Raw genomic sequence first — 24,735 nt, 5'->3', positions numbered from 1 at the left:
GCTGAATCTTTCTTTAAGAATGTGAACCTTTAATCAGAAGTGACAAGTTTCTGATGTAATGTTACATATGGGAGGTATATATACGTGAAGACAAGGCCTCCCTCCTCCATGAAAGACAAATAGCTATTTTTAGATGGGTCAGCTAGAAGAGTAAGAGAAGTATTTTTTTCCTTAAAAGTTGTCCTAATAAAGTCAGCATCAGTATATTTCCAGAGCTGTTTCTTTAACCGATATGACCATGAATGCCAATATCACTAGTATGAAATGATAAAGTATGTCAGAAATAGTTTGGCCTATTCCTCATTACAATATTAAATATGCTCATAATAACAATCCTGCATTTTGTAGCAACCAACCACATAGTTCAGTATGCATCAAAATCATAAACCTTATCTTAAAACTGACAAAGTAATAATAAAACCCTAAGCACATTCTATGATGGTGAAAGAATGATGGTGATGAGGGTTTTTTGGACACTAAAAACATGTTTATGATACATACATTTTTGAAGAAAAAGGTCAGATTATACTGTAATATGTATACAATAAATCTGCTTTATAAAAAAATTACATATATCTAACGAGTATATGAAAAGGCACAGCCAGTGGTTATCTCTGGGTAAAGGATTAGGGGTAATTTGCTTTTCAAATCTTAACTATATTTTCTAAGATTTTAATCAAATATATATCATTTCATAATTGGAAAGTGTTTTCTTTTTACTGTGTTTGTTGGAGAGTTTTTAATGTGATAACGTGCTTATGATATTACATTAATGACTAGGCAGAAATAACACACAGTCCATTTTGAATTTAGAGTCTATTTTCAGTAAAAATATACATTGCGATGTTTGCAAAATGATGTTATCAGTTTGCAGTTCAGGTTGACCGGTCTTTTGCATATCTAAATGTGATGGTGTTTTTGCTTTCTTAATGAAGCAGAATTTTTTTTTTTCAGGAAGATGAATGCAACCACCAAAGTGCTGAAAAACATTAAATACTGCTCTATGCATATTAGGATGGTAGTCTCATAAGGCCATGGGCCATATATTAGCCAAATCACAAGACCCTAGACTCGGGGAACTAAAAGAAATGTTTAGAAATAATTGAAATGGCTGATTAGAAGATTAACTAATTTTCAGGTTAGAATGCAGGTTTCTTGATTCTCCTGTCCAGAGTAATTATTCATTAGTTTTGAAATCTAACAAATAAAATAATTTAGTAAATAGTAATCAGAATGATATCTATACATTCTCTACGGTGGCCATTTAAATAGCTGATTAAACCTGATTTACTTGCAGCTTTTTTTTTTTTTTTGAGATGTTTTGGCTGTAGGGCACATGTACTCACCAGGAAGACAGAGAGAGACAGAGAGATAGAAAGCAAGTGAGAAATCACCCCCAGGGGGAATAGTCACGCTGCAATCCTTTCTCCTCTATTCTCTCAGGATCTTGGGCACACACGCATATGCTCCTGGCATGAGTTTAAGCCACCAGGTCCAGAACTCGAACTGTGGTTGGCTACATGGGAGTCCAGAGACATAGCCATTATGCCAACTGCTGGTCCCTTACTTGCAGGTTTTTTTAAGCAGGGTTCATGAATAGAAATCCTGTTTTGTTTTGTTTTGTTTGCTATAGGGTGCATGCACTTTCCAGAGATATTGAGACAGAGAGATAGGAAGTGAGAAATCACCTCCTGCAGGGATGGCCATGCTGCAATCCCTTCTCCTCCATTCTCCTCTTGGGATTTTGGGCACACATGCACATGTTCCCGGTGTGAGTTTCAAGGTGCAAGATCAGGACTCAAACTGCAGTCAGCCATGTGGGAGTTCAGCACCTTAATCACTATGCCACTTTCTATGTTGTTTCTCCTGATGTGTTTTGAGAGTGATCTGAATGGGCCAATGTTATTGTCAAATAGAACACTGTTCCATCTGTTTGAAACATCTGCTTTATAAATTGATTGGAGTTCTGCATCAACTGAAAAGTCATTTGTGTCCATTTCTATATCTGGGTTACTTCCAAGAAAACATTCTTCCCCACATCTGGCCATATGTCTTGATAGAAATGGCTAACCATTGTAGTAAAATACAGTAAAATACATAGTTAATATCTCAATATCCCAGTTTGATCAAATTAGGATAACCAAGGTGTCAACTACGTTGTCAAAGTGAAAGCAATTGCCATGGTCTAAATATTTGTGTCCCCAGATTTAATCAGTTAAAACTAGTCACCAAAGTGATGGCATTAGGAGGAGGGGCATTTGAGGAGTTGATAAGGTCCTGGGGACAAAGCCCCCATGAATGAGATTAGTATCTTAAAAAAAGAGTAGTGTCTTAAAAAAAAAAATGAGACTAGTGTCTTAAAAAAAAAAAAAAAGGAGACGCCTTTTCACTCATGGTGGCAGGAAGCAGATTGCCATGAGATACCACATCTGTTGCTGCCTTTCCAGTGGACTTACAAGCCTCCAAAATCGTGAGGGATAAATTTTTGTTTATAAGTCCCCAAAGTTTAATGGAACTTTGTTATAGCAGCCACAATGGACTAAGAGAGTGAGAATCTACATTTAAAAATTTAAAATTTAATCATCAGCCATAAACTACAATTTTAATCTTGAAAAAAACATTCTGTATAACTTATCTATATTTGTAGTTCTATAACTAATTCTCTGCCCTCAGAAAACCAGAAATATCATTCCTTGATTGCTGACCTTTTAAATATTGAGCAATATCTTCTAGATAACAAGAGGTCTCTATGTCTTTGAAATAATATTTTTCTTTTATAAATTGTATTATGTAGATATTCATTGTGGTATTCTTTCAACATGTCTGTACGAAAAATTTCATAATACAATTTATAAATAAAAAGTTATTTCAAAGACATAGAGACCTCTTGTTATCTAGAAGAGCAGAATAGAGAAGAGATTGTGGTGTGGCCCCCTGGGGGGTGATTTCTTACTTTCTCTTACTCTGTCTCTCTGTCAAGTGCATGTGCCCTGTAACAAAAAAATCTCTCTTAAAAGAAAAGAAGGAGGAGAAAGTAATAGCACCCACTTTGTAGTGCAAAAGTTAATTTTAAATGAGACAATATTGGGACCAGCTGAAGGTGCAATGGTTATGTCGTTGGACTCCCACATAATTGACCACAGTTTGAGTCCCGGACCCGGAAGCTTAAAGCTCATTCTGGGCACTTGTGTATGCATGCCCAAAATCCCATGAAGAAAATGGAAGCTAAGGGATTACAGCATGGCCATCCCCCAGTAGGTGCTTTCTCGCTTTCAGTCTATCTCTATTTCTTTGGCAGGCTCACATAAAAATCTCTAGTAAAAAATCTCTTTTTCAAAAAAAAAAAAAAAAAGGAAATGAGATAATTTATGCAAAGTTATGGCATAGTGACAAGTACATGCTAAGTTCTTAAATGTGTACTAGCTACTGATATTAATAGCATTACTATTTAAGTGTGGTTTCAAAGTAGTCATTATTGAACATAAGTACAAATAGATTTCTTCCTTGAATGTCAGCAACAGAAAATGACTGGGTGGGTAAAAAGGAGGAAAAGCTAAGTACTGCTGAGTCAGCCCTGACAGTAGTCATTTTGACCACATTCCTTTCACTTAATCTATTTCAAATGAATCTCCTGGAGTTGAAAAAATAACATTTGGCTTGCATTAAATTTTCAGCTAAGAAACAAACTATTTTACTATTTACACATAAAAACTGGATTGGGCCATTTATATATTTCTTTAAAAAGTTTCCTAATAATTTCACCTTCAGAATTAAGAACACCATGGAGAATCACAATTCATGAGCTTGCTCAGTGTGGAAATATTAATTATATGCATGGCAGAGGTATCCAAGAATCTGCACATTTTATCAACAACCCTTGTTGGAAGTGGAGATGGGAGAAAAAAGATTTTATACCACTATGAATTCAGGACACAACAACTGCATTGAGTTGGTCTTAATGATTCTAATGAATGGTCATCACCTTTTTTGATTAATGAGTTAATGATATAAAGAAACCACTTTAGCTTTTAGATTGATCCTCTCTTTTTCCCCTCAATTCCAAAGATATACTTATCCCCCCCTCCCCCCCAGTTCACTCAATTTGGCATATGTGCATTCAGAAGTTCATTCTTAACCTTTACTAAATAGCTACTTACACTCCAGGTGCTTTGTCAGTACTGGGTATATTAAGAAGAATATGATATTATCCACCTTGAAGGTGGGTATCCCAGGTAAACAGGAAGAAAACATAGTAATGTCTGTTTCACTGCTATTTATTTGAAATGATTTGATGGCCCTGAGTCTGCTGCTTGGCTAGCACTGCTACTTCCCAGTCCTCTTCCACCTCACTCCTTGCTGAAAGGGTAACATCATTTCTATGCTTCTTTTTGCCTTCTACTGGATTCTTACCTCCCTCTGTGTTTAACTTTTAAGTAGGATAAACTACAGTCTCTTTTCTTCCCCAGTGTTCTCTACTACCCACATGGTTACTCTCTCATCAAGATCTTTGTGATACCATGTTTTGCAGTTCATTCCAAGTAATCAGGTTAACACAATGTGTCTCTGCTCAGTCCCATTCTCTGTGTCAGAGCTCTTGAAAGTCCAACACTTCCTTGGAAACGTTTCAGACATTGCTTATCAGCTTATTTTTCTTTCTTGCCTGAGTCCAAACCTCCAGTACCTCACACAGAAGACAGATGTGCTCCCTCTCTGTCTCTCCTTTTGACTCCTTCCCTTTGTTGTCAAATGCCTTTTTATCTACAAATATGATCATCAAAGAAGTGGAGTTTATGACTCTAAACCAATGCACCCCTCAGGAGCACTGCTTAGAGCAGAAAATGATAATGAGATAGAGCAGATAAGAAAAAAATATGACAATGGAGGCATCCCTGTTTAATGTCTTATGGTTGAGACTGTAGCTCTAAACTTGGAACAGAGTCCAAATCCCATCTCCAAAGACGACCTTCTTTGTGACCATGGGCAAATTGCATTAGCCTCTGTTTCTTTATTTGGAAATGGCAACAATAGAAGAATATATAATAAAGTATAGAAAGCATTTAGGACAATGTCTGATCCTTACTAAGTGCTTAAGAATGAATATGCCATGATTATTAACATGAATATTATGATCAGGTAAAACAACAGTCCAGAGACAACTGAAGATGTCAGAATTTAGAATCTCTTTCTTTATAATGCAGAGAAATTTTTTATAGTGTAAGGTTTTCATGGTAAGACAGATGCCTCCCCACCCCCAGGAAGCTTTTATTACCTTTAATACAAAATAAAGTCTAAAAGAAGAGACTGTCTTCTTTTACAAATTGTACTCACCCAAATAGCAGAGCATCTCAACTATTTTCTGATGTTGAGGTTCATTTAGGAGTAGTAATTCACTATTAATAAACATAGATAACTACTTGATTTATTTGCAAGTCTCATTGCTCCTTAGAGAGTAAGAGGGCACAATATGTTTCCCCATCATCTCAGGACCATGACCCAGTTTAGGGAGCTCAGGAGCAATAATAAAATAGAGTATCTGCCACATTCAGACACTTGACATTTGTCATTTTACTCTAATTTATTATTCAGCATTTATAATTTTTTCTACTTGAAAGAAAACCTGTGTCTCAGCTAGTTTGATATTGTTTACTCCTACTCCTTAAAGAAAGCAGCTTTAGGATCAGCGGCCGATATTGGAAGATAATTCAAAGCTGGGGCTAAGTCTCTTTGTAAACATGCTATCTTAAGCTCTCAGATTTCTATTGCGTAGGACGTTAACTGTTTCTCGGCAGAATAAAGGCAGAGTAAGGAAAACAGTACACTATTTGCTTCCGATAAGAAGCAATAAACGTCCCATTCAGGAAAGGTTGAATTTTGAAATGGACACTACAGACCTGAGGCCATAAAGAACCGTGCCATCCGGATGCAGGCGGATCATGCGGTTTTTGACGGTCACTCCATGTACAAATGACTTCTTATCATTCAGGAAGTAGGTATCAGGCACCCAGAGCTGGTCTGCCACTCTGTTGTCCAGAGTCAAGTTTAAAGGTATTACGTTATATGATAGCCTCTTATCTCTCCAGGCTTGCTGGAAGTACATTGTTAAGGTATAATCCTGTGAATGTGAGAAAAAAAATGGTTATTTTGTAATCAAACAGACTTGCGGAATAGGCAAACACCTATGAATAAAAATATTGACTTAGCAAATCACACTTAAGATCTCATGCATTCATTCTTCCATTCATTCATTTATTCAATAAATATTGAATTAGTATTTACTGTGTGATCGACCGGCACCATTGAGGAGCTAGCATAAAAGTGCAAATGAGACAGATCAAATGCCTGTGCTCAAGGAATTTATAAGCAAGGTTATATAAATGAACATAATAAAGTCAAACAATGCTACATTCTATGAAGATATAATGGAAGTTATGAAATACTTGGCTGGAATGAAGAAAAGCCTGTCTATTTGTTAGCATTGTGCTAAGGCCACTTAAGGAGTCCAAGCCACTGACTCGTGGAAGAACATCCCAAGTAGAGAACAATTCGCAACGGCCCCGAGGTAGGAATGGGCTTGACACATCTGAAGAATAGGAAAGAGACCTGTTTGTAGGGAGAGTAAAAATAGTGTAGTGGAGAAAATTTGCCTCATGAAATTTATGGTTTAATAGGGAATATAAATTGAAATAGTTTGCTCCAAAGTAGTTCATTTATTACTGTAGTACTTGTAAGAATTCATTAATAAGAACCCTAATCAGCTTTATCAAAGTGGGTTTCCCTGCAGAGGTGACATTTCCATTAAGACTTATGTAAACTTTCTAGCTATATAAACAATATTAACTCAATAATAATGAGAATTTTAATTGCAGGATTTTGGATAAGTCAGCTGGGTTCTCAGTTTTTTATTAACAGAGGGTTGTTAGAAAGTGAGCACTGTCCTGGAGTCCCAACTTTACCATTTCTCAACTCTCTTTCTCGGTTATAAATTTACATACATTATTTTTGCTTCATTTCCATTAACTATGAATGGGGCTTTTACTACATGCCTGATCTAAACAGATTATTCTGAGGATTCAATTTATGGCACAAATGTAATTTGTAAACTACAAATAGCTATGAATTATGAATAAAGCATTTGCATATATAGTGACATATTTTATCCATTAGAGGTCTGCAGGGCGTAATGCAATTGCTCTCTCACCTTCATTTGAATTAGTAAGTGAAGAAGCAAATATTCATTTGAAACGGATAATTAACAGTTCTATTGTAAAATAGGTTCACAATGCCCTACATGATGGCTTTAAAAAAAGACTAGCACCCTGTGTTGATCATCTTTGGGACCTAAGAGGCTAACACAGTGCTGAGGGCACCAACAGTGAGAGAATGAGTGACAATCCAATATGGTTTGTTTATTGGATTTCTACACATATCTGGTTAGTTTTAGGTATAAAATACATGCTTCAATTTCTATGAGGTCTTGAGATTTTTCCAAGAGATTTATACATCTTTTGTAGAGATGATACACCTCAATTTGGTTGTGTGATTTTAAAATACAACCCATGAGATATTATCTGCTATGGGACCAGCAGATGACGAAATGGTTGTGTCACTGGACTCTGACGTGGCCAACTGTGATTCGAGACTCAGACCTGGAGGCTTGAAGCTCACACTGGATGCCTGTGTGTGCATGCCAAAAATCCTGAGAGAAGGGAGAAGGGATTACAGTGTGGCCATTCTCCTTGGGGTGCCAGGGTCCAGCCTTGGCAGTGATCTCTGAGGGGTGTCCGGCAAAGGACGTGCATGAAAAGGCATTGAGGCCTTTGTCTTCTGTTCACCTTCGCTGCCTTCGTCGAGATAACCCACCCATGCTGAGGCTGGACCCCGACATTGGGGGATGAATTCTCACTTCCTGTCTCTCTGTTCTCTCTGTCTCTCAAGTGAGCACAAGCACACTATAGCAAAAATATCTCTCTTAGAAAAATAATAAAAAAGATATTATCTACTATAAACATTGAACAGTTTTCATGGGAAAGTATAATCCTCCTGTAAAAATAAATAAATAAATAAATATCCTTAATATTTTCCCTGGATTTACAAACATACATATTTTGACTTCATTCAGAAGTCAATGTATTCAGGGCCAGCAGGTGGCATGGGAGTTAAGGGAGCTGGACTACCACATGGCCAGTGGCAGGTTGAGTCCTGGACCTGGCGGCTTGCTTTCTTGCTTTTGCGCTTTCTCTCTCTATTCCTCGCTGTCAATTTAAAAAAAGAAAAATAGTAAATAAATAAAATTAAATAAAATAATCTTAAATAAAAGAAAGAAGTCAGTGTCGGAATTCTGAATTTACAATCAAATTCCTATGTATGTCTGTATATATATATATAGACACACACACACAAAAAACACATGTGCTTTCTTTTTCTTTTTCTTTTTTCTTTTTTTTTTTTCATGAGCGAGACACACGTAACGCCCTACAGGGTCTTCATGCCATGATCCCACCCCTGGCTTCACCACAGGGAACAAACACCCAGCATGCACAAAGAAACCCCAGGACATTAACCCAGGACCTGGGATTTCCCATATAGCTTCTGCACCATGGAGTACTGCTTTCCTGCTGTGCCACAGTGACTGGCTCTAAAGGGTCCCTAAGAATCCTAAAGTATGCTAGTTAAATGTGGGTGAAGTTCGCTTTTGTGGATGACTTTAGACAATGCTCTGGCCTGTTCTTCAGCATTCAGCCTTAGAAGGAATTATTCTGAGGATAATTAGAATGTGATCGTGATTTATAATCACAACCACCTTAAAGATTCATAAATTATATAACTAGAAAACAGAAAAAGAACTACATATATATTTACATATATATTTTGTGTCTACATAACAAATAACCTAAAAATAGACCATAAGAAAAAAAAAAAGGTCAATTAATATTGTGCTTCAAAGAATGGATTTAGTGAGAGAGGCTGAAATAGTGGCTGAGAGATACTGCACACACCCTCTGGAAAATTAAAAACAAACCAAAAAAGAAAGAGTACATTTAGTAATTTTTAGTTCTTAGAGAAAAAAATAGAAAATTGGACTGTCATTCCTATTAAAAATAAAGTTACTTACACTTGCTTGATCATAAGCTCCTTTGAGATTTAGGAGAGATAAGACTGTTTAGAAGGTGCTGGAGTGTATCAATCAGCTGAGATGTGTTTGGACACAGGAAAAAATATTATCTATTGGGCTATCAAGTGGTAATATTGTGAGATCCTGCATTCATACTAACTCCTGCTAGCTGTCAGCGAGGCAATGCCTGCTAAGAAATGCTCCCAGACAGACCCTGGTGATTCTGCATACTGTCACACCAATTTTCACATCTCATTTATTTTTAAATTACACATCATGACACTATCAATACAGAAAGAGACTCCTACTATAAATAAAAGTTACTGGACACAAAGAAAAAGAGTGGTCCTGAGTTCCACCCTCTCTCTCCCTTATGCTCCTGTCTACCTGAGATGAAGGGTTTGAACTTTTCACATTGAGAGCATACTCTTTACATTTAACCACTCTACCCTCAGGATACTGTCTCAGAATTAGTTCATTCAAAATGAGAATAACTGCTCTGATAACCAGATAAACCACTCTGGGTGTTTCATGATCTGTGTGTTCACCAAAGAAGGGTTTAAATCATCAAAACCAAAGGTAATTAATTTTCAAATCTGAAGAAGATGCGGTAAGTCCACTACAAGCTCTTTCTCTCAATGGTTACAACTAAAATTCACAGAGGTAGTAAAAGAACAACTGAAGACTATGAAAGGTAAAAAATAGTGGGCAGACTGAGGAGGGAGTCAAAATTTGAAGACCATTATGTGGTGAGTTTCTTATTTGCCTAATTTTTCTTCTTTTATTTTCTTAAAGTACACACACACAAGCAAAGGCATAAATACCTAAATAAGTGGAAAGGCATATCATGTTCTTGCATGTAAAGACTGATTATTCTTAATATGTCAATTCCCTTAATGTGACCTAGAAGCCTACAAAACTTGATCCCAGTCAAAATCCTACCTAGAATGTATATGTATTTCCAGGCATTAACAAGTTGATTCTCTATGGGAAACAAAGGAATAATAATATGTTTTTTAAGGGAAAACAAAGTTGGAGAATGCATGTGATCTGATTTCTAGACTTACTACAAAGGTACACTAGGACAGTGTGGTAGGATTGACAGAAACATAGATCAATAAAACAGGAAAATCTAAAGATAAATCCAAACATCTTATGCTCAATTGATTTCTGACAAAGGTACAAATACAGTAGATTGGAGAAAGCATACTCTTTTTAGCAAATTGTCTGAATAGACTAGAGCACCATATTGAAAATTGGAAATATAAAGTAAAGTATGAGGTTATTTTGGTGTAAAATTTTTTTGAAATTATACTGCTTTATAATGTGCAGTGTTCACAAACTATGTGATGACTACCAGATAGATAGATAGATACATGATAGATATAGATAGATAGATAAGCTAGATAACAGATAAATATATATACAAGTAGGCAAGAAAGTTGACCCATACTTCACATCTTATATAACATTTTATATAAAAATTAACTCCAAGTGAGTCATAGACCTAAATATAAAATGTAAAACTAAAAAACATTGAGAAGTAAACATGAGATAGTCTTTGTAACCTTGGGTTAGCAAAGACTTTTTAAATACAAATCTAAAAGTGAAATATTTTTTTCTCCTTAATATCCTTCCTCAGAGTCTCCTCCTTCACCCACCCTTCTCCCACACTGTATCTAGTATTTATAACTATTTTCTATGTTTTTATATACTCCAGTCATTCAGTTTCGGCTATAGAGTGGGGACAGTTGGTATATGTTAAGTGGAGACATACAATGTCTCTCCGTCCGTAGCCTGGCTTGCTTCACTCAGCAGTAAATCTTCCATATTCATACACTTTCTGTCAAAAGCCAGGGTCTTGTTGTTTTTTATGGTATAAAAGAAATTGAAATAAAAAATATTTAAAAATTAATAAATTGGATCTCAACACAATTTTTAAAAAAGTCACTCCATGAAAGACACTATTAAAAGAATGAAAATACAAACCACAACTGGGAGAAAATATTTCCAAATCATGCAATCTGACAAAGGACTTACACACAGAATATATAAACATAATAAAGAATTCTCAAAACTCTATAAACAGAATATTATTCAGTCATAAAAAGAACTTACAGATATAAGCAATATCATGAATGGCTTTCAAATACAGAAAGTTAAGTGAGTGAAACCAGATTCAAAAGGAAATACATCATTCAATTCCACTTATATGACATCCTGGCGAAGGTAAAACTATATAGAAACAAGAAACAGGCAAATGATTTCCTGGGACTCATGATGAGAGAGAGAGAGTAACTGCAAATGTCCACTGTGAGGGAATGACTTTGGGTAAAAGAACAGCTCTACATTTTAATGGCAGCAGTGGTTACACAACTTGAGGCATTTGTCAAAACTCAGAACCATACACTGACAAGACCACATTTTCTGCATATAAATTTGAAAAAAAAATTTAAAACTGCTTTGGGGTCAGACACACCTGGGTTCATATCCCAGTACTTTCATCTCCCTCTAATGGGAACCTTGAGTGAATCTTAAGTCTCTAACACTCTTTTCAACTCAAGAGAACAACTGTAGTTAATTAACTTAGGAAATGGAGAAAACAAGAGTAACTTTGACTTACAGGGGGAGAAAAGTAGAATTATGTTACAAATGAAATGCAAATAGGGGACATAGGGCCCTACTGGGATGGGCTGAAAAGACCACCTACACTAAGCAGTTACAGGTTCTCAATCCCCAATCTGTACAGGGAGGACTCCTGTTTCCAAAGCCACTTGGGGGGGGGGGCAACACAATTCCATTCTAAGAAATGCTCTGTCAACCTTATATTCAAATGTTATTTTAAAAAAATCATCTAATCTGTGAAGTCATTTTTGTTTTCTTTGAGTTTTTGTTTTGTTTTGTTTTGCTGTCTTTGTAATTTGTTTACTGATACCAAAATAACAACTTTTCCTGTCTCTTTGATTCAATGTTCTAGAAAATATATATTGTGAAGCAATTGTGTGTGTGTGTGTGTGTGTGTGTTTCTTGTTTTCTTTTAACTTTTTTATTTTGTGAATTTCCAAATAATGTTTTATGAACATTTTTTTCTACTTGGGTGTTTGCCTCTCATTATTGGACACTGGACATTTGAATACATACACACACACACACACACACACACACACACACACATTTCCCATTTTGTTATTGTCTTTTAAATATTCATTTATCTTACCTTTGTAATTTGAAAAACAAGAGTACAGAAAGTTTCTATATATTTCTTATACAGCATTCTTTAAGATTAACATTTTCATAAACATAAGACCATATCAAACTAGGAGATTAGCATTAATATAATATTAGGTTGTTTTTCTATGCAAAAAAAAGCATCAGAAGTTTCCTGACAACCCAATACTATTAACTAAGCTATAGACCCTATCAGAATATCACCCATTTACTCACTAATGTGCTTCTTCTGTTTCAGGATCCAATTCAAGATCCCAGGTCTTACATGTGGTCTCAGTTCTTCTATCCCTCAGCTTCCTTCAACCTGTGACAGTTTCTCAGTTTTTTGTTTTTGATGACATGAACACTTTTGAACAGTACTGGTCAGTTACTTTTTTTTTTTTTTTTTGGAGAGGTTTTTGCTACAGGGCGTGTGCGTTCGCCAGACAGAGAGAGACAGAGAGATAGAAAGTGAGAAATCACCTCCCAGGGGGGATGGCCATGACACAATCCCTTCTCCTCCGTTCTCCTCTCGGGATCTTGGGCACACATGCACACACGCCCGGCATGAGTTTTAAGCCACCGGGTCCGGGACGCGAACCACAGTTGACTACATGGGAGTCCAGCGACATAGCTGGTACGCTAACTGCTGGTTCCCTGGTCAGTTACTTTTTGGAATACCTTTCAATTTGGATTTGTTTTATGCGCACTTATGATTAGATGGCTATACTACAGTCTTGACCAGAATATCACTTAAGCAATGTTGTATTTATCATACAAGTGACTAGTAATGTCAAAATGTCTTATTTGTGCTGATCTCAAGTTACCCTTTCCCTTTACAATTCAGAAATACCCTGGGTTAGAAATTTTGGGATTATGGAAAGCAATAACATTGCTAGTCTGATATCTATTATAATAGGTTTTAATTGCACGATTTCTAAGTTTGTGTCTCTCTGTATTCATATGAATATGTGTCAACATATTCACTCAGTTGACAATGTTTAGCCATTAGATAAATTAATGAAAGACCACACCAACATAAGTCATTGAAAGTGTTTCATGATTAAATAATGAGAAGTTTCTCTGTTAAGGCTCATTTTTCATCTATCTATTCATTTCCCAGACTGGTGGCATAGTTCTGACCATTTTTATATGAAGTTGAAACTCCTCACTAGGTTCTTCACAATCTGTTCTCCTCATTTCACCTTTCCTTATCTCTATTTTCCCATTCCAAATGAAAAATATGAGATAGAATGGATGATGCCTGTTTAAGAGTCTCACATAGTCTATGATTCTAAGTCACCATACTTACATATTTATCTTCAATCAATAACCTTCCCAAGCTTTCTGCTTCAACCAAACTGTTCTAACCTCCTCAACATATCTTTTACTTTCTGTTTATTCTTTCTTTTCACATGGACAATATGCTACCCCTCTCCTCTGCCTACCCAAATACTACCAACCCTTCAAGCAACCATGAGGGGTCTCCCACTTCTGTTCCTGCCAAGTCAAACATTCAGCCTCTGATTCCTTTAATGCGTGGTCTATAGTAGCCTAGACATTGCTGAATTGAACTAATACTTCTTGTAATGTTGTGTAGATGGATGGGATGGTAGTAATCTCTGTAACAAACTGTATTGTAGTCTATGAAGTCAGAAATCATGTCATCATTTCTTCATAAAGTGATCAAAGCACCTTTAACGTAATTGACCTGTCACGAACGTTTACAAACACATTAAAGCTTGTTCTCACTTCTTCATACTTCTTGAACAGGCTCCAGATTCTGATTCCTTAAGCTCCTTTACTAATTATTATTCCTGAATCTTAACAAGGAATGTGTGTTCTCCCTACTCATTGGGATTTGTAAGTTAGTTTTTCTCTTTCCCATGTCTTAAGCAGCATCAAAGCTATTGGTGTTCTTTCAGTTATTCATAGCTGATCTAATTGTATCAGTAAAGGTCTCATGGCTGAAAGGAAAGTATTTCTGAATGGCACAATTTATCTATCTAAAGCAAAAGAAATTCAGAGAAAAATGTAAATATCCTCACAAAGCTGCTTGCACATTCCTGGCTCTTTAAAATACTCTCTCTTACACATCGGAGCCCACAAATGGCTGATTCAATTATAGGTCATGGTAATATTTACACATTCTCAACTTCCTAAACTAGAATGTAATGGAGTATAACTCAGCTCCCCCTTACGAGAGGCCATCACACCAGATGTTCAATTGGAGTGTTTTGGAAGAAGCACATGGTAGCAGCCCTGACTAATTGCTACAGACACATTGGGGACATGGGAGCTGCACCTAAGATCACCCAGAAGGGAAATCCAGGTTCAGAAGTGACTAATTATTTTCTTCTTTGTGAAAGTAAAATACACATGGGTCAAGGCAATGAGCTTTTCCACTATTGTGCTTACTTTATTTTGCATTTTATTACAGACTCACCACCTTAGTGATGATGGGACTAGCTCTAAAGATGGCTGAAAAATCCAGCCAGCATAACTGACTATCTCTGTTCCTTATTTTAATAAGCAATAGGCCCAGCAGGGAACGCAGTTACCTTCAGATAATCAGCATTAAAAAGACACAAAATTGTGCTAATTAAAATATTTATTGCCTATGAACCTATGCTTCTTTATCACTCCATAAGTTTACCTCAAGTTTTTTAGACTATTTTGTCTTCTAATTAGTCTGTACCCAATTTTAATACTTAACATTGTCCCTAGATTCTTGCTTTATCCATGCATTCTTTAATTGGTCATTGCCATAATACTGTAAGTTATATTTTGAATTTACCACTTACTAACTGCTGTGAGACCTTGGGCATGTTACCTAACCTCCCTGAGACATCATGCTCTGTAAAACAAAGAAAATAGTAGCTTGTATTACTAAATAAATTCATGTAAGGAAAGTGATTAGTGATTGGTTCAGATTTCGTTCTACAGATTTTGCTATGGTCATCAGTTTTATTCTCATAACTTGCATTTCCTAAGTGACATATCTGAGACTTCCCCAGTATTCTTTAGTTAATAATTGTCTAAGCTATGATCTGGCTATGGGATTCTCTGATTACTGGATCCAGCATTTTAGTATCAAACTGCTTCTGAAACACCTATCTCACTGCCAGTTTTTATTCCGACCCTTCATTGCCCAAAATCATTTCCATTTTTATTACTTTCCAAAAAGCAAGGAAAAAAATATATATACACACACACACACACACACACACACACACACATATATATATATACTCAGCCATATACAATGACACAACAACAACTAGAATAATTTGGGGCATATTTAAAATAAATTATTCTGAGGGAGGAAAAACAATAAATTCGGGTTCCTGAGAATTCTCTGCATTTTGAATACTGAAATTCTGCATACATGCATATATGTTCTTGATCATGCTCAGAGACCTAATTGTATGAGAATGGCAGCGGCATCAACTCTGACTGTGCAGAACTATTAAAAATTCCTGGTTTGGGCAGAGTGTGTCTTACCACTAAGAAGCCTAAAGCAACTAAAGTGATGTACTTATGACTTGTAATAATGATAATGCATCTTTTCAGAAGTAATTAAAAGATATTTCCAACAAACTATTATTCAACACAATCAGCTTAGACTTGCAACACTTCAGGAAGCTATCTTAGCAAGATGATAGCAATTATTACTGAATTCTTAGGTTGAACTATAGAAAACTGACACTTCTTGTAAATTAAAAATGTTTAAATTTTGGCAGTTTCATATGGTTTGACCTATAAAAGGAATTTGGTATAACATTAAAACTATTAAGTTATTCAACTACTACTAAATTTATAATTTTAGGCTCTAAGTAATTGGTAACACAGTCACCTATCATAATTTTTAAAAATAAAAAACTTACTATTTTTATAATTTTTTTAGAGAGATTTTTGCTATAGGGCATGTGCACTTGCCAGAGAATCAGTGAGAAACAGAGAGACAGAAAGTGAGAAATCACCCCCTGGGGGTATGGCCACCTTGCAATCCCTTCTCAACATTCTCTTCTTGGAATCTTAGGCCTGCACGCGTATGAGTCTGGTGTGAGTTTTAAGCTTGAAAATTATGTTAGTCGCATGTGCGTGCATGCCCAAAATCCAGCAGGAGAATTGAGAAGAAGGGATTGTGGCAGGGTTATCTCCCTTGGTGGGTGATTTTTCATTTTCCCTCACACTGTCTCTCTCCAGTGAGTACTCATACCCTATGGCAAAAACCTAAAAATAAGTAGAAGGAAACTCAGACTATGACCTAGTGCTTAGGAGAGCATTGATGGGATGGGGAGGCAAGGTGTTATCAGTTGAAGATATTTTGATCAACTGGACTGGGGAGAAATGTTCACATATTGAAATGTTCACCTTGTAAGCTAAATAATGTGATTGAATGTATATTAAAAAAATAGAGGTGCAACACAGAGGAGAAAGAAAAAAAAAAAAAGAGACCAGCTCTAAGAAAAAGTCATGATGTGTTTATGGAGCACTTGTTCCATCTTTTATTATAAAAGCTTGGGGATGACTTAAAGGCTGGCAAATAGTTTTTGTGAGACAGGACTTCCAAGGTCATTGGGAATAAGTGCAATTTCAGTTTCTGCTCTTGAAATGGGATTACCATTACCCTTGTAACATGAACCTTGCAGCATTGCCACAAGAGACACATCAAACATGGCATGTGAAAGCCCTCTTTACTGTCTACAGGCATGAAGAACGGCAGTGCAGTCTAGGGTTTAAGTACATGGTCTCTAGAGTCCAATGGCTGGCTTGAAATCCCTTCTTCACTACTTCCTACTTGTGTAACCCTGAGCACATTATTTCATATTCCAAAGCTTGAATTTCCTTAACTGTAAAATCATTTTAACTCTCTCATTGGCTGTTGGCAGGAACCAATAATATAATATAAATCCAAGCTATGGTTATTGTGTACTCAGTAAGTAAGCAAGTATGTTGTGCATACCCTGAAAACACTGCGTATTGAGTTTTATTAACTGTCCATGAAAAGGTTAAAAAACATTAGTGATTGCCTTATTAACCTTGCTTACAAAGATAAGACTTCTCTGTTATTTATCTCTCTCTGATTGAATGAACAAAAACTGTCATACATAAAAAAGAATATTAGTGAAGGTATTTTGGAGAGCTCCAAATAAGAAAAAGCCAAATCATATGATTTCACTAGTGAATTCAAGTAAACCTCTAAAAATTTAGCACCAATCCTCCCCAAACTCTTCCAAAAAATGAGAGGAGTAAACAGTTCAAAATTTATTTCATAGGGTTAAATATTACCCTAATACCAAGGTCAGGCAAATATAATATCTGAATAGAAAACTGTTAGAGACCAGGTTTCTTTAAAAATATTGATGTAAAACTGTTCAACGAGGCTCAGTCATGATGTAGGATTAACAGTGTACCACTATGTGATACTGGAGCCAGCTGGGAAGATTTGGGCTAAAATCCTGGGTTAATATAAACATGCATTCCCGTGGGTACAGCCATGGTCCTGACTGGCTGAAAGGCTGGCAGAGGGTGAGAGTGGGGAATCATAGCATGGTATTGTAGCCTGTCTCTTTATCTCATAAAGTAAATACACAAAATGTTTTTAAAAATATGCATCCAAATATTAGCAAACAGAATATTTTTGAATTATTTAATCTTATTATTATTATTTTTAAAAATTTGCCATAGAGTATATGTGCTCACCAGAGAGAGATGGAGGTGGGGTGAGGGAGATTGATAAAGCAAGTCACCGGGTCTGGGACTTAAACCATGGTTGGCCATGTGAGAGTCCAGCACCTTATCCACCATGCCACTTGCTGGCCTCAAAAAACAGGATTTTAAAACGTATTTAAAAATTATACAGCATGACAAAGTAGTATCATTCATGGAATGCAAGGATGGTTTAATATGTGAAAATCAATCAATGTAACACATTAACAAAACAAAGAAAAAATTACATAATCATTTTAATTGATATAAAAATGCACTTGATCAAATTCGCCAACTTTTTATGATGAAAACACTCAATAAACTATGGAGAAAACTACTTCAACATAGTAAAGCCACATATACAAAGCCCACAGCAAAATTATACGCAATAATGAAAGACTAGAAGCTTTTTCTCTAAAATTAGGAACGATACAAGGATGTCCTCTCTTACCAGTTTTATTTATCATACTGGAAATCTTAGCTACAGCAGTTAGACAAAATAATAAAAGAAAAAGGAAGGAAGGAAGGAAGGAAGAAGAAAATGAGAAAGGAATTCAAATCAAAGAGGAAGAAGTAAAACTGCAAAATCATCCATTTGTTTGCACATGACACAATCCTATATGTATAAAACCATAAGTATTCCACCAACAAAACTTACTAGCACTAATAAATGAATTCAGCAAATTTTCAGGATACAAAGGAAACATTAAAAATAGTTGCATTATGGGGCCAGTAGATGGCACAGTGATTATGTCGCTGGACTCCCACAGGACTGACCGTGGTTTGAATTCCAGACTTGGTGTCTTCAAAATCAGCTTGGTGCATGTGTCTGTGCCCAAGATACCAGGAGGAGAATGGAGAAGAAGGTATTGTGTTGTGGCCATTCTCTGAGGGGTGATTTATCACTTTCCCTCTCACTGTCACTGTCTCTCTCTCCAGTGAGTACATGCACCCTAACACAAAAACCTCTTTAAAAAAAGTTGTGGGACCAGCAGATGGCGCCGTGGCTACATCTTTGGATTCTCATGGAGTCGACTGCAGTTTGAGTACTGGACCCAATGGCTTAAAACTCACACGGGGCGTTTGTGCATGCATGCCCAACATCCCAAGAGGAGAATGGAGAAGAAGGGACTATGGCATGACCATCACCCCTGGGAGATGATTTCTTGCTTTCTGTATCTCTGTCTCTCTGGGAAGTGCACATGCATTATAGCATAAATCTCTTTGAAAAAAAAAAGTTCAATTTTTATATACTAACAATGAAAAGGAAATTAAGAAAACGACTTCATTTTCGGGACCAGCAGTTAGCGTAATGGCTATGTCGCTGGACTCCCATGTAGTTGACCACTGTTCGCGTCCTGGATCCAGTGGCTTAAAACTCATGCTGGGCGCGTGTGCGTGCAGTGCCCAGGATCCTGAGAGAAAAATGTAGGAGAAGGGATTGCAGTGTGGCCATCCCCCATGGGGAAGGGGGGTGATTCTCGCTTTCTGTCTCTCTGTCTGGCAAGCACATGCGCCCCATAGCAAAAAAAAAAAAAAAAGAAAAAAAAAAAGAAAACGACTTCATTTTCAATTGTATTATAAAGAATAAAAATACTTAGGAAAAAATGTAACCAAGGTGGTGAGACACTTATACTTTGTAAACTATGAAATAATGTTGAAATAAAATAAAGAAAACACAAATATGTGAAAAGATGCCTCTTGTTAGATATTGGAAAGCTTCATACAGTATTGTTAAGATGTCCATCCTACCCAAAGTAATCTGTAGTTTTAAAGCAAGCCCTAACAAAATACCAATGGTACATTTTGTAGAAATATTAAAAAACTCATTTAAAATTCATAAGGAATCTCAATTAACTGCAAATATACAAAATAATCTTGAAAAATAAAGATCAAAGTAGAAAGTCTCACACATCTTTACTTCAAAACTTATTACAAAGCAACACTAATGAAAAGAGTGTGGTACTGGTATAGAGACAGATATATAGCCAATGGCTTAGAATCAAGAGCCAAGAAAGAAATCTTCACGAATATGTGAAAATAATCTTAAGTATAGATGTCAAGACCACTTAGTGAGGAACAAATAGCATCTTCATCAAATGACACTGAATAACTGACAATCTACATACAAAACAATAAAAGAGGGCAGTTACCACTTGTATAAAAATTAACTCAAAATGGATTGAAAGCCTAAATGTAAGACCTAAAACTATAAACCTTCTAGAAGAAAAAAAAAGTTAGGCAAAAATTTTCTTAACATTGGATATAATAGTGGTTTCCTGGACATGACCAGTAGCACAGGCAACTGAAGGAAAATAGACAAATAGGACTACATCAAACTTAAAAACTTCTGCACATCAAAAAAATTATCAACAGAATAAAAGAGCAATGTTTGGGAAGGGAAAAATATCTGTAACTCATATTTCTGATAACATGTTTATATCCAAAATATATAAGTAAATTCTACAACTCAACAACAAAAAATCAAATAGCCTGATTAAAAAACAAATTTGAGGGAACCAGCAGGTGGCATGATGGATAAGGTATTGGACATTCCCACATGGCTGACCATGGTTTGAGTCCCGGACCTATTTCTCTCTCTCTCTCTGGTCAAAATTTAAAATAAATAAATAAGTGAATGAATAAATAAAATTAAAAAAAAGAATTTGAATATATCACTTCAAATGTAACATTCAAATGGCTAACAAGCATATGAAAAAATGCTACACATAACTAATGATTACAGAATTGGAAGTCCAAACCATAAAATATTATTTCAAATATTTTACATTAGCTGCTAAAAATAAACAAGCAAAAACAAGCAAACAAAACCCAAAACATAAATGTTGATTAAAATATGAAGAAAATAGAATGGTTGCATTAGAATGTAAGCTAGTACAGCCTCTGTGGAAAACAGTTTAGCTTTTCTTATGAAAAAAGAAAGAAAAGAAATCAGAATTACCATATGATCCAGAGATTCCACTTCTGGGCATATATCCAAAAGAACCACAAGCAGGATCTCAAAGAGATATTTGTTCATAACAACATTACTCACAATAGCCAAAGATGGAAGCAGCCCAAATGTTCAATAGATAGAAGGATAAATAAAATGTGGCACATACAGACAATGAAATATGGTTTTTGGTTTTTTTTTTTTAGAGAGAGGATTTTTGCTATAGGGCGTATGTGCTTGCCAGAAAGATGGAGGGAGACAAGAAATAGAAAGTGAGAAATCATCCCCTGGATGGGGGGTGGCCATGCCTCAATCCCTTCTCCTCCATTCTCCTCTCAGGATCTTGGCATGTACACACATGCATCTGGCATGAGTTTAAGCCACTGGGTCCAGGACTCAAACCACGGTCGACTACATGGGAGTCCGGCGGCATAGCCATTGCTCCAACTGCTGGTCCCAACAATGAAATATTATTCAACCTTAAAAAAAGGAAACATTGACATAATATAACACAATTAAATCTTGAGAACATTGTGGTTAATAAAATAAGCCAATGACTAAATGTCAAATGTTGTTATTATTCTACTTACATGTGGTATCTGGAAGAGTCAAATTCATAGAGAAATAAAGTAAAAGAGTAGTTTCTAAAAGATAGGGAGAGGGGAAAATGGCAAGATCTTGTTTAGTGGATACCGAGCTTCAGTTTTATAAGGTGGAAAAGATCTGAAGATGGCTGGCACAACAGTGTGAATATAAAGATGCTACTGAACCGTGCACTTCAAGTATATTGGGGGTGTTGGTTATTTAAAGTAACGTGGTAAACAAATTACTATTTTGGAAAGCAACAATCACATGCTTCCTAAGTTTGAATTTCTATATAGTTATGTAGCACACTTTCCTGTAACATGTTTTTACATGAGGCATTGCTGTAAAAATGTAAGTTGAGATGCTCCTCTCTCCTTTTGTACAAATGCCCTGCACCAAGAAACTTAACAATATTGCATTCTCTATTGCCAAAGGATGTATAGAGGTTGGTTTGCTCAAGATGATGAGGAAAATATTTACTTGGAATACACAGACTCTCCAGGAAGAAAAGAGATGCAAGTATGTTGCATTGATGGCTCTCTGAGATGACACTAAGTTATTTTTAAAGCCTCACCTTGAAAAACAGGTTATGTACATATCACCTTTGTATTTTTAAACCAAACAAAATTACTGAGTGACCGCTGATGTAAATTGCTTCTTTAACCAGTTGTCATACATCTAATGACAGTCCTGAAAGTGATCGTGGAAATCTTTGCCACATTTTAAACCATCTGTTTTCTGCCTATAACATTTGTCCAGAGGCACTTAGTATTATTAAACACATCAAAACAAAATTATTTACAACCTGCTTTTGTGTCTTTTAATCTCCCATGGTGTCAGTTCAATGACTCATTAATATATTGATTATAAAAGCATAAGTTGAAAAATATATGTTAGGAGAGAAGGGAGGATACAGAAATATCTGGCATAGATTTCTGTAAGATTTGTCCAGGGTGAGTGAAATGCAAAATGTATCATATTCTCTGCCCTTTCTCCAGTAAATTTGTCTTACCTTATCCATGTATACTTGCGATGGGTAGAGCCCAAACAATCTTAACTGAATATTTTATTTGTCTTTCACATCTAAGCAGTAATTTTATAGGAAAAGAGAAATGATACAAGAAACTGACAGACAGAGTGCTATGTAGACCCTTTTCCATATTTGAGACTCTTATTGTCATTCTGCTCAGCATGGGTGAGGCTCATTCTGTCGGAAGCAGCAGCCTCTGAAGATATCTGACAGTATTAAAAAGAAAGAGCATTTTAGAATAAATGCGTTCGTACTTTGAAAAACTGGTAGAAACTGAGAAGAAGGCTACTTTACACAACCAGGCTGCAGCAAAGGGACATGATTAGTCAGTGCTTCCAAGATAATACCTGATGGGTCTATATGAAATGTAAATGCATAGGAACACTTTGGGAGGGGATGCTTTTTCTTATTCTTCTTTTTCTTTTCTTTTCTTTTTCAATTTGAGACCAGCGTGGCACTGGAAAAAGGTTTTATTGTTCTGCCTACATCTGATATTTCTCAGATTCACTCAACGCACTAGTAGGCCAGGAATGCTGGGCTTACGTGGCACCCCTTTCTAAGTATACCATATACTTTGTAACTACCATATTCCTTACATTCTTGCAAGTGCACCGTCAGTACCTGCACAATCTTTCATAAATTGTGCATCTTAATTGCCTCATTCTAGGCCTGCCCTTCTATGAAATATAGATAGGAATTTCAGTAGCCTTTTAAAACGATGCTTATGGGCTTTAATTATTATAAAATCATTGTAGAAAATTTGAACAGTATGTATAAATATAATGAAGAAAATTTAAATAGCTCAAAATGCCACAGTAACAGTAACACACTGGACCTTAATGTTAGGTAATTTAGGCAATGCATTGCTCTCTATTACAAATTTATCATTTTATACCACATAAGTTCATTATGCACATGCACGTGCGTGCATGCGCACACATACACACACACACACACACACAAATGACTTTATAGTCCCCTCCCCTTTTTTTAAAAGTTTTTTTGTTTTTGTTTTTGTTTTTGACATAGGGCATGTGTGATTACTGGTGAAATCAACAGAAAGAAGGAAAGTGAGAAATCACTCTCCAGGGAGCATGGCCACAACAGAATCCCTTCTCTATTCTTCTGGGATTTTAGTCACATACGTATATGCACCCAGCATGATTTTCAAGCTGCCAGGTCCAGAACTTGAACCATGGTCAGCCATGAGGAAGTTCAGCACCTTAACCACTATGCCCTTCTTCCTCCTATAATTCGCATATTCTATGAGACCATCAAGTCTTAAATAATTTTGCCCAGACTTTATTCACTCTATCTCCAGCCTTCCTATCATCTTTTTGAGACCATCAAATGCAAGCCAGTAAATGTGTCACTTTCAGACAACAGTGTTTCTCTCTCTTCTCTTCCATGACCCTGAGGAATAGCAGAACCCAAAATGGAAGGAACCAGAGTTGCTCAGTCTCAATATTAAGCAAAGCTGTCCACTGGAAAAATGAACAACTTCCCTGGTCTGCTCAGAGATTGAGAAACAAACTATTACTGGGTTAAGTCACTAAAATTTGGGATTTGATTACAGAAATTGGTGTTACCTGAATGGTGCAAATTACTGAACATTTATCTATTTGGTTCTTGCATCATGATAGAAATAGATTTTCAACAACTGTGTTACTAACTTCTTGTGATACCTTCAACAAGAGGTGTCCTGCAGTCTCCTCTACAAATCAGAGATAATAATCCCTGAATTTTAAGATTATTGTAGGGATTAAAGAGCATTTGGGTGGGCCAGTAGGTGGTGTGGTGGTTAAGGCTCTGGACTCCCACATGGTTGACAGTGGTTCAAGTCCTGAACCTGGCAGCTTGAAAAATCACGCCAGGCATGTGTGTACATGGGTGTCCAAAATCCCAAGAGATTGGAGAAGAAGGGATTGCAGGTGGCCATCTTCCCTGGGGAGTGATTTCTCACTTTTCCTATCACTGTCTCTCTCTGCCTCTGGTTGAGCACATATGCCCCAAGGCTAAAAACAAAACAAAACAAAACAAAATAAAAACATGAGTTTCTGTACCTGTTGAAATGAAATGTTACATATTAGTGGTTTGTTATTTAAATGGCAAATGAAACAACCAACTAATCTT

General features: G+C 36.2%; 1 protein-coding gene across 1 annotated transcript in view; it reads right to left on the bottom strand.

The window, feature by feature from the left end:
* GABRB2 (gamma-aminobutyric acid type A receptor subunit beta2) overlaps positions 1–24,735 on the bottom strand; it is a 265,292-nt gene that overhangs the window by 170,306 nt on the left and 70,251 nt on the right. Inside the window, exon 5 of the mRNA XM_006165055.2 lies at positions 5,892–6,112. Coding sequence (XP_006165117.1) covers positions 5,892–6,112 — 221 coding nt within the window. The remainder of the gene's footprint in view (positions 1–5,891; positions 6,113–24,735) is intronic.

Source organism: Tupaia chinensis, unplaced genomic scaffold (assembly GCF_000334495.1).
Source record: "Tupaia chinensis unplaced genomic scaffold, TupChi_1.0 Scaffold143796_1, whole genome shotgun sequence".
NCBI lineage: Eukaryota > Metazoa > Chordata > Mammalia > Scandentia > Tupaiidae > Tupaia > Tupaia belangeri.
The sequence above is the reverse complement of the archived record's forward strand: the minus strand, read 5'-3'. Positions and strand labels throughout refer to the sequence as shown.